Source organism: Callithrix jacchus, chromosome 17, assembly GCF_049354715.1.
Source record: "Callithrix jacchus isolate 240 chromosome 17, calJac240_pri, whole genome shotgun sequence".
Taxonomy (NCBI): Eukaryota; Metazoa; Chordata; class Mammalia; order Primates; family Cebidae; genus Callithrix; species Callithrix jacchus.
Window position 1 is genome coordinate 62,319,083 of NC_133518.1, and position 11,660 is coordinate 62,330,742.

Sequence of the window (11,660 nt, forward strand, 5' to 3'; positions counted from 1 at the left end):
GCATTTATATTACACCTGTAATTCTAGCACGTTGGGAGGCTGAGGTGGACAGATTATAAGGTCAAGAGATCGAGACCATCCTGGCTAACATGGTGAAACCCCGTCTCTACTGAAAATACAAAAATTAGCCAAGCATGGTGGTCCTGGCTACTCTTGGGAGGCTACTCTTGGGAGGCCTCCCAGCTGGGACTGGTGGTCCCAGCTACTCTTGGGAGGCTGCGGCGGAAGAATCTCTTGAACCCAGGAGGCGGAGGTTGTAGTGAGCTGAGATTGCATCACTGCACTCCAACCTGGCGACAGAGCAAGCCTCCGTCTCAAGGGAAAAAAAATGCAATTATGATATGGGAGTAGCATGAAAGGAATATGTCAATAAGGGATGCCTGTTTTATCGCTAACTTACAGTGCTGCTTGCATTTTATCATTTACAGAATCTCTTGATAAGTAATTAGTATTGTTGAGTTGACGTTAGATTAATAAATTGATTATTTTGAAACAAAAGATAATTCTTGATAAATTATCTCATGAATGTGCCTTACCTGTTAGATGCACAGGGGGAGACGGAGACAAAAAAGCTTTAAGGCTTGCTAAGTGTTTTCATTCTATTTGGGGAGACGGGCTTTACACTACTAAACCTTATAGTTCTGACTGAGGTCAGTTGGAGTTACCCAAAGGAAGATGAAATCATCTCGGAAGGCTCTGGGGAAAGATAGAAGTGGAGCTGGAATTGGAAGGTTGAATTATTAGGCCTTCCCAATGGGGAAAAGATGGAAAAGCACGGGAGAGTACAAGTTAGGGCCAGTGAAGTTCAGGTGGCCAAAGCCTGAAGTGTACTTCAAGGACGAAGGGGGACAAAAGCCTTCAGAGTTGGGGAGCACCAGGTTATGGACTAACAGCTATGAGAACTAAGCAGAGAGGTTTTAACCAAGATACGGAGCAGAAGAAAGTCTGTGTGCCTTCTTAAGTAGAGGCGTGATCCGGTTGAGCAAAGTGATGTTTAACATTAATTCGGTATTTTTATTATGGTGGGTGGATTAGACAGGTAAGTTATTAGTGATAGAGAGTCAGGTTGAGAAGCTTTTGAAATGACATTTGGTATGAGGCAGTGGGGTGAACTCTCCTAAATTAAATGAGGGCAGGGGAGATGAAGTGGAAGGGCCAGCATCCCAGAGGTAGTTCAGAGAAAGAAATGACGGCAAAGGGGTGAAGGGAAACGCTCTATGCCAGGAACCTTGGTATTTCATTTATATTTTCTCTAGGAACATGATTTTTAGTTTGATTTAATCTGTTTTTGAAAAAGCCTTTTTTTTTCTGATTATAAGTTTAATATGGGTTTTTTGAAAATGTAGAAAATATTAAGATGGAAAGAAAAGGTTATAATGTCACTACCAGAAAAGATCACTATTCACATTGGGAGTCTATTCATTTATCTATCCGTCTATCTATTTACCTTTTGATTTATGTAGGACATATTTTAGAAATTGAAATATTAATTTGGAACAACTGATAGTAAAAGAATACAGTACGTTCTCATTTTTGTCATATCACTGTAGGAACATATACAAGTGCACATATATGAAGTTTCATGTCAAATTTTAATCTTTGCCACTTAAAAATTACTAGCTGTTTTTAAAGCAGTATCTAGGCAGGAAAATAAAATTCAGAAGCTACAGAAGAGTTTAAAATGAAAAGTCTCTGCTTCTTTCTTCTACTCCCAGCCTTATTCCTCAGAAAACTAGATTTCTTAACATCCTTCTTTTTAATTTTCTGGTTGTTGACCATCCAACTCTGAATACAATGCTTAAATCTCCATTACTCTTTTTTTTTCTTTCTGAGATGGAGTCTTCACTCTTTCGTCTAGGCTGAAGTGCAGTGGAGTGATCTCAGCTCACTGCAGCCTCTGCCTCGCAAGTAGCTGGGATTACAGGTGCCTGCCATCATGCCCAGCTAATTTTTGTATTTTTAGTAGAGATGGGGTTTCGCCATTGTTGGTCAGGCTGGTCTTGAACTCTTGACCTCAAGTGATCAACCCACCTCTCCCTCCCAAAGTGTTGTGATTACAGGTATGAGCTGCTGCGCCCAGCCTATACCCCTTTTTATTTAGTATAACTTATAAATAAAAGAATCCTTACTTTTCCCTCTCAGTTTTTTAGGTTTTATTTTTAATTTACTTTAATGGTTTTATTTGTAATTTTAATATACTAACATTTTTTTGACCTTATACATAATTTCTTTTGGATAGTTCAGAGAGAACCTCTTGTTGTTTTTGGGTTGTCAGAAGAAATGCTAGTTAATTTCTGTAGCTCATTATGTGATTTTATCCTCATAGCAGATCCCTGTGAGCTAGTTCTCAGTTATACAGACTAGGGATTTGAGGAACGGAGAGGTTAAGTAATTTGCCCAAAGTCCATTTTTAATTAAGCAAGTATTTGAACTCCCATTAGTCTGGCTTCAAAGCCTTTCCTTTATACTGCTTGTTAACAGAATAGCTCTAGCTGCTAAGGGGGAGAAAAATCTCAAACACGATGTTTGCCTGTGAGATTGGAAGAATCCTGAAATAATGGAAAGGGAATTATACGTGGAAGGTAAGTTTCTTTTCAGGTTGTTTAAAGTGACAGCAGTTAACTTCCAGTCGAAGATGAAGAACTGACATCTAGTTGTGAGGTCAAGGCTCATTTACATACAGATTTCAGTTGTCTTCATAGAGATTTTTTTTCTTTTTTTGAGGCGGGGTTTCACCATGTTGGTCAGACTGGTCTTGAACTCCTGACCTCAGGTAATCCACCGCCTTGGCCTCCCAAAGTGCTGGCATTACAGGCATGAAGCCACCGCGTGCCTTCATAGAGATTTTTGTAGAAGGTATTTGACTTTCATCGTGTAGGAAGTGAAAATAAATAGAATATTTAGTAAGGAGTACAAGCTTGGGAGTGCAGTGAAGAACCAGCTAAGGAAATAGAAAGAAGTGTCATAAATTAAACTCTGCAGTACTAGTGTAGCATTTAGTACACCATTTAGAAGATGAATTTTCACTTCAATATGTGTACTCTAACATTATAGTCTCCAGAACTTATACATAGGTTCCAACCAGATTTGTACGTAGGTTCTTTGGCCTTGAAATCTTAAAAACCATGGTTTTAGAAATTGAGGCTTTAGAAAAATGTATTACAATCTATGTTTTTAGGTATAGGCATCCATTTCTCTGAAGTTCTGAGTTGTACAACGAAGCAAAGGTCATCTAGACACAAAATAGCCACTGAAAGACCAATGACTTAAAAAAATTTAAGTTTTTGTGTGACTTGCTACACCTGTCCAACCAACTGCTAATAATACTAGTTCCCACTCAGATACCTTCCCCACTTACCAATTGTTTCTTTCTTTGCCCATCTAGATTATTTTGTTTGTGGGGATTACTGTCATTCTTTCTCAGTTTTCAGTATTATAAATTATTAATCATATGATTGAAACCAGAGTCATGCGTTGCTTAATGACATAAATAGGTTCTGAGAAATGCGTTCTTAGGCAATTTTGTCATCGTGTGAACATCATCGAGTGTACTCACATAAACCTGGGCGGTATATCCTACTATACACCTCGGTTTTATGGTGTAGCCTATACTGTTACTAGGCTACAAGCCTATACACCATGTTACTGTGCTGAGTACCGTAGGCAGTTTGTAACACAATGATAAGCATTTGTGTATCTAAACATAGCCAAGCAAAGAAAAGTAACAATAGGTATGAAAGATAAAAACTGTCATACTTAAGTAGGGCATTTGCTGTGAATGTAGCGTACAGGACTGGAAGTTGCTCTGGGTGAATGAGTAAGTGAATGGAGAGGGGACGTGAAGGCCTAAGACATTACCTTAAACGACTGTAACCTCATCAACACTGAACACTTAGGGTACACTAAATTTATTTTAAAAATTTATTTCTTCAGTATTAAATTAACCTTAGCTCACTCTGTTTTGCTTTATAAACTTAAATTTTTAAAAGCTTTTTGAGTCTTGTGATAACACTTAGCTTAACACACACAGACATTGTACAGCTATGCGAAAATAGTTTATATCCTTATTCTATACGTTTTACTCTATTAAATTTTTTTTTTAACTTCTTAAACTTTATTGTTAAAAACTGACACACACACATTAGCTTAGGCCTACACAGGCTCAGCATCAATATCACTGTTCTCCATCTCCATGTTTTGTTCTACTGGGAGGTCTTCAGGAGCAGTAACGTGCATGGAGCTGTCCTCTATCACCTTCTATATTTCTGTGAAAACAACGCATTCTTCAGAAATATCTCCCAAAGGACCCACCTGAGACTGCTTTACAGTTAACTGTTTTTTTTTTTTTTTAAGTAGAGGGCCCAGGTGAGGTGGCCCACATCTGTAACCCTAACACTTTGGGAGGCCCAGGCGGATGGATCGCTTCAGGTCAGGAGTTCTCAAAAAAAGAAAAAAATAAAGTAGAAGGACTATACCATAAAATGATGAAAGAAAGTATTGTATAGTAAATAAACCAGTAATGTAGTTGTTTACTATTATTGTTAGGTGCTGTACACAGTTGTATGTGCTTAGACTTTTTTTTTTTGAGACGGAATTTTGGCTCTTGTTACTCAGGCTGGAGTGTAATGGTGCAATCTCGGCTCACCGCAACCTCCATCTCTTGGGTTCAGGCAATTCTCCTGCCTCAGCCTCCTGAGTGGCTGGGATTACAGGCACACGCCACCATGCCCAGCTGACTTTTTGTATTTTTAGTAGAGATGGGGTTTCACCATGTTGACCAGGATGGTCTTGATCTCTTGACCTCGTGATCCACCCACCTCGGCCTCCCAAAGTGCTGGGATTACAGGCTTGAACCACCGCGCTCGGCTCTTGCTTAGACTATTATATGACTAGCAGTGCAGTAGGTTTGCTTACCCCAGCATCACTATAGATGTGTTAGTTATGTGTTGTGCTATGATGTTCCAACAACAGCTACAACGTCACTAGGTGATAGGAATTTTTCAGCAACACTATAATTTTATGGGACCACCCTTTTATATGTGGTCTGCCATAGACTGCAAAATTGTTATATGGCACATGACTGTTTTCTTCTGTCAAAATGTAAGCTCCTTAAAGAAATTCTAGTTTTGTTAACTGCTGATTTCCACGCACCTTAGAACAGTGACCAGCACATATATTTAATAAATATTTGGCAAATGATTTCATTAAGTGCAAGACTTTTTTTTTTTTTTTTTTTTTTTGTACTTTTAGTAGAGATGGGGTTTCACTATGTTGGCCAGCCTGGTCTGGAACTCCTGACCCCAGGTGATCTACCTGCCTCCCAAAGTGCTGGGATTACAGATGTGAGCCACCACACCCTGCCCCAACATTCTTTCTATTTTTTGAGACAGAGTCTCACTCTGTCACCCAGGCTGGAGTGCAGTGGCATGGTCATGGATCACTGCAGCCTTGACTTGGGTTTAAGTGATCTTCCCACTTTAGTCACCCAAGTAAGCTGGTACTACAGGCATGTGCCACCATGCCCATTTAATTAAAGAACATTTTTTTTATAAAGAAAAATTCTCACTATGTTGCCCAGGCTGGTCTTGAACTCCTAAGCTCAAGCAGTCCTCCTGCCTTGGTCTCCCAAAGTGCTGGAATTCCAGGTATGAGCCACCATGCCTGCCCTTGTTTTTTCCAGAAACAATTGGCACATAGTTGTAATAGTTTAAATTTTGTTAAATATGAGATAAACTTATTTTATCCTTTTTCTGCATTTAGAGTTAAACTGTTTTTTTTTTTTTACCCTTTACTATTAATTTTTTTTTTATTGCATTTTAGGTTTTGGGGTACATGTGAAGAACATGCAAGATTGTTGCATAGGTACACACGTGCAACAAGGTGCTGCCTTCCTCCCCATCACCTAATCTGGCATTTCTCCCCATGCTCTCTCTCCCCTATTTCCCCCCTTGTTCTAAGTGTTTGAATTGCAAATGACCTTTTTCAGGTACCGCTTATAATAGAAGTCCTCCTCAATATCCTTGTAAAAAAAAAATGAAAGGGTTTGAATGGCCAGAAGTTTTGCTCCCTTGTAGAAGTTAGAAGGCTTTTTCTTGTTAATTATAACCTCCCATCTTTGGCATTGAATATTTTTGTGTATTCCTGCCTACTGTTGTAAAGGGAGAAAAAAAAACCCTCGCTGATGAAAAAGTCTATGGGTAATCTACAGGGGTTTGCCTAATCTTAAGATACTTTATTACAGGTTTCTGCCAAGTGACTGGTTTATTAACATACTGTGTGACAAATTTAATAAACACAACACACTAAATGAAAGTGAATGCCCCGGTTGCGGTGGCTCACGCCCGTAATCCCAGCACTTTGGGAGGCTGAGGCGGGTGGATCACGAGGTCAAGAGATTGAGATCATCCTGGTCAACATGGTGAAACCCCGTCTCTACTAAAAATACAAAAAATTAGCTGGGCATGGTGGCGCGTGCCTGTTAATCCCAGCTACTCAGGAGGCTGAGGCAGGAGAATTGCCTGAACTCAAGAGGCGGAGATTGCGGGGAGCCGAGATCGCGCCATTGCACCCCAGCCTGGGTAACGAGCGGAACTCCGTCTCAAAAAAAAAAAAAAAGTGAATGCAGGGTAACAGCAGTAAAGTTGCATAGTGTATTAGTTACCTATTACTGCATAACAAATCGTCCCAAAATTCTGTGCCTTTCAAATGCAAACATTTATTTAATCTCACAGTTTTTGAGGGTTAAGATGTGATATGAGGGATAGGATATGATATGAGGGATAGGATATGATACGTGCTTCTGATTCAGGGTTTCTTAGGAGGTTGTAGTTAAGCTGTGGACAGGGCTGTGTCTCATATGTAAGCAGAGGCCCACTTAGGAGGAGGAGATTGCACAAGGGTGTGAAGAGCAGGATGAGGGGATCATTGGATGCCATTTTAGAGACTGCCTACCACACATGATGATATACAATACACATAGGTATTGAAAATATATACTACATTATTTTATTTTGCTGATTAGAAGCAACTGAAATCAGATGACATCTAATCTTAAAAAGTCAGAACCTCTATGTTTTTGTGAATAAAAATTCTTAAGCAGTAAATAATTATGATTTATCAAATGTTTTATGTGATTTATATGCTTTATAATACAGGAACTAGCTAATGATTTGTCATTGAGATTTTGAGAAATTTGTCAATTAACTTTTTTCTTTATTCAAATGTATAAAACCCTGTTTTAAATTCATTAGTGACATTGATAAGATTTTATTTATACTTAATGTTAATAATTTATCCTCTCTTTCATATTTCCCTATTCCTGGTCTCTCTTAGATCGATCTGGAATAGAAAACGTCAACTCTGTGGAGGCTTTGCAGGAAACCCTCATTCGTGCACTAAGGACCTTAATAATGAAAAACCATCCAAATGAGGCCTCTATTTTTACAAAACTACTTCTAAAGTTGCCAGATCTTCGATCTTTAAACAACATGCATTCTGAGGAGCTCTTGGCCTTTAAAGTTCACCCTTAAGGCCTTTGTTTAAACATGAACTGACGGTAACTGTACATTTTGTGCTAAAATGCTTATTTATATGTGTATACCATATGTGGAGATAGAAAAGACCTTTAAGACAATAAAAGATTTTAGGCTATCTCTGTAATCATGCAGTAGCTGTTTGAATTGAGAACTCTTCAGCCATGATTAGACATTGACCGCATCTCCCTGATAGACCAATCAGCTGTGTCGCACTTAAACTGGAGAAGTTACACTGAAGTATAATCACACTGAATGTTAGACTTTTTCATCTGCCAAAACCAAAAACCATTTTGATCTCCCTGTGGTATAAATACAGCGCACAATCACAAGTGTATGAGGACTTAGAATTAATCGTTTGTGGTAGGAGTTCCGTTGGAACAATGGAAATCTTATTACTACCACAAGACTATTTGATCTGGTAATTGGAGACTTTGGGATTTAAGAGATCGCCATGTCTGTATTTTTACTCTTACCACTATTAAAGTGTGTGGTCCTGGGCAGTTTACTTGGCTTGTGGAAAATGAGAATTGGTAGTGTCCCCAATGCCCCACCTCACAGAGTTACTAAAAAATGTCTGGAAAGCATATTTACCTCTTGGGAGATAGGCACTATGTAAATAAGGTAAAATTTTTGTTATTATAATTATTCACAGTAATATTCTTTTCTTATTTCTAAGCCTTTCTGGGAAATCATTTCACTGTCCACACCAACCATATTATTCAGGGTTCCTGCATATGTGTGGGGTATCCTACTGATACACACATATTCAAAGTTTATGGGTACAACAAATACATAGTACATGTACATAATATGTATGTGAATATAGTTAAATATATTTCTTCACAATATTTTAAACTGTGAAGAACTTTATCATACAGTAAACATAAAACAAGAGGTGTCAAAAAACCCAAAATTAGGTGCATTTTACCTGTTGATGATGGCATAACCATTGCTTTAAAATGTTTAGACTGTAGAATATTGAATTTATGCTCTATTTTTGTTTATTTAAGCAACACTTAATGTAAAAGTGCAACAGGCAATTAAGTCCAAATTTCAACAACAGAAAAACCATTTATTTTAGAGTTCATTTTTGGCAAAACCTTTGGTTCAGAGTACTAGTTTAAAAGTTGATTAATACTCTTACCTTATGCTGAAAAAGTTTGCATTGCTCCTTATACACATGCTGCAGCTTGATGTTAAAGAATTTTTATTCTTTCTGAAGAACTAATTAATGTTTAAAGAAACTGTTTAATATGATGGCATGTGTGTATGCGCGTGTGTGTATGTTCTGAGTCCACTTTTTTCCCCCTAAACACTACAGGGATTTTGTCATATTAGATTTAATTTATAATTTGAAAAATCATCTAGTGTGTGACCTACAGGCTTAGAAATGGTATAGTCAAAAACATTTTATCCACACGTTTCTAATAGTGGACTTTATTAAATAGATAAGATCAGCATCTGTTTATGATAGTAGGAGAAATAGCCAAAGTTGAGGATTTTATGTATGCTTTTCTGTTTCCCTGGAAAAGAGCAATTAATTGGATTTTTTGGGGTAAAGATTGCCTTCTATATTATGTTTGGATTATATAAAATTACAAAAATATAAGAGCCCGCTTTACTGTACTAAGCCTGTTACTTTCATGACGTGTGAGCAGAATGCCTTATTTTGTAATCTTGTTTAACTTGTTGCTACTGGGACTTGATTTACTGTGGCACTAGTTAAGTAAGTTAAAAAAAAGTTAAACCCTCTCATTATTAAAGAGGAAAGGGGATGGTGATGTCTGTAATACAATATAAACCATAATTGTGATTTACCTTCAGTAGGTATAACTATTATGGGATATACAGTATAGTTTTTGTGAATCTTTACATGATAGCATTATCTTTTTATAATTTTTTTTTCCTAAGATAAATGCATAGTTTTCTTCTATGGGGGATAGAAACAGCTTTTTGAAGTAATACTGAAAACCTCAAAGATCATGTTGATTCTTAATTTTTGCCTTTTGCATAAGCCTCTTTATAATATGTATCTTTAAAACAATTAAGTCTTTAGGAATGTGTAACCAGAACTATGTTAGTATTGCTTATAAAACTTTAGTTAGGTTCAATATATACATATATACATCTCTGTATAGGTATGTAGATTTGCATTTTGTCTTGTAAAATTTTATTTGAATAAATTCTTCCTGTAGGTAATGGGAAACAAAATTAATAGTTCAGATGTCACTCATAGCATTTCTATATTTGAAAGTAGCCCAATATGAAACTTCTGATTCTAAAATTAAACCAGCAGCCTATTACAAGCACATTCTTTGATTGAGTCATTGGTTATAAACTTACTAAATGCAGAGAAGGCAAACAATTTAGGAAACTTCTGAGTTGGTGGGACACTGTTGATCAATAATGTACTGTATGAATTAAGTGATGCTTTAACTTTGATTTTACATTTTAAAGTTAAAATGTGGGCATTATGTCAGCAAACTTAAGGGCATTATGTCAGCAAGCTAAAACATTTTTTTTTTCCTTTGCTTTTAATGTATCTCTTTACATGATCTGAGAGAGGATTCAAGTTGTTAGAAATAGCTGAGGGGAAAGGGGGGAACATCTTGAGATGAAGCTTGTCCTTATGGTGATGGTTTAATTACAGATTAAAAAGTTGGAAGGAAATTTCAGTGGATTAAGTGTATAGCTTTCATATTTACATTTCAAGAAATTACCATTGTAACTTGATAAGAGATGATTTATTTTACATAAACATCATTGCAAAGCAAGGTGTAGCAGCTCAGCTAGATTTATTACTGTGCACGAGAGTAAATACCTATCTCAATTATTCTTTTTCTTTTCCAATATAAAGTTTGCTGAATGTACAAGAAGAGTTTATCACTTAGGATATAGAATTTTTTTAGGGGTTGGGGGGAGGGGATCTGTCAGGAAACTGTTACCTATAAGCAAAGATTGACTTGATTCCATCCAAAAGATAAAACTTGAAGCTACTCTGGAACTAACATGGAAAAAATGAAATGGCTATTGTTAAAAAAAATGGTAGAAATACATTGTTGATGGGATATGAGTTGTTTATTTTCTACAAGCTGTAATTGATGAGGACATTGATGATATCTTCATGTTTCTGAGAAGTAATCTGTATGTGGGGGGAGGGGATAATAAATATTTCTAACCAAGTGTGCTGTTTGGTGTCTAATCTGCCTTGCCTTTTTTGTAAAACTATAACCCACTACAAGTTATCTTTTCCCTGAGCACATAGCAGGATCTTACATGTAAACCTCTGATTCAGCATGAGGAGATAAATGTGTGTGTCTCACACACACGCACACGGCTTAAAAAGAAAAGATTTTAGAGTTTAGCGATTCTGTCAAGGATCGTCACCATTGTATGTATGTATGTATGTATGTATTTAAGATGGAGTTTTGCTCTTATTGCCCAGGCTAAAGTGGAGTGCAGTGGCATGATCTTAGCTCACTGCAACCTCTGCCTCCTGGGTCAAGTGATTTTTCTGCCTCAGCCTCTTGCGTAGCTGGGACATATAGGCAGGCGTGTGCCACCGTGCTTGGCTAATTTTGTATTTTTAGTAGAGATAGAGTTTCTCCATGTTGGTCAGGCTGGTCTTGAACTCCCAACCTCAGGTGAGCTGCCTGCCTCGGCCTCTCAAGGTGCTGGGATTAGAGGCATGAGCCCCTGTGCACAGCTGACTTGCTATTTTTTATAATGCCAAGTGAATAATGGTTCATTGTGTCTAGAAAGGAGTTGTAAGAGAGGAATGGGTTACTTGATACTAAGAATCACCCTGGGCCATGAATGCGGTAGGGCACCTCAGCAAGACTACTGGCCCCTTTCCCTCTCCTGTCAGTTGTACCCATGCTGGCAACATTAAGATAGCCACATAAATCTGCACTGTTTGCAGTAATACTGTTAAATGATCTTAGGGTCACTTTTGTCTCCGGAAACCTGTGGCTGGTGGCACCTTTGCCTGAGTTTTGCTCGGGCCCACTGAGCTTGTTCCACCCACTTAGCCTGGCAGACAACTCACGCTAGTGGCTTGGATCCAATGCCTTCAAGGGAGACTGAGTCAGCTGTGTACCAAGGGTTATGTAAGTGAGTGTGGCA

General features: G+C 37.7%; 1 protein-coding gene across 1 annotated transcript in view; it reads left to right on the forward strand.

Annotated features, from left to right (window-relative positions):
* NR1D2 (nuclear receptor subfamily 1 group D member 2) overlaps positions 1-10,717 on the forward strand; it is a 35,181-nt gene extending 24,464 nt beyond the window's left edge. Inside the window, exon 8 of the mRNA XM_035277735.3 lies at positions 7,333-10,717. Coding sequence (XP_035133626.1) covers positions 7,333-7,529 — 197 coding nt within the window. The 3' untranslated portion in view covers positions 7,530-10,717. The remainder of the gene's footprint in view (positions 1-7,332) is intronic.
* Positions 10,718-11,660: the final 943 nt, after the last annotated feature.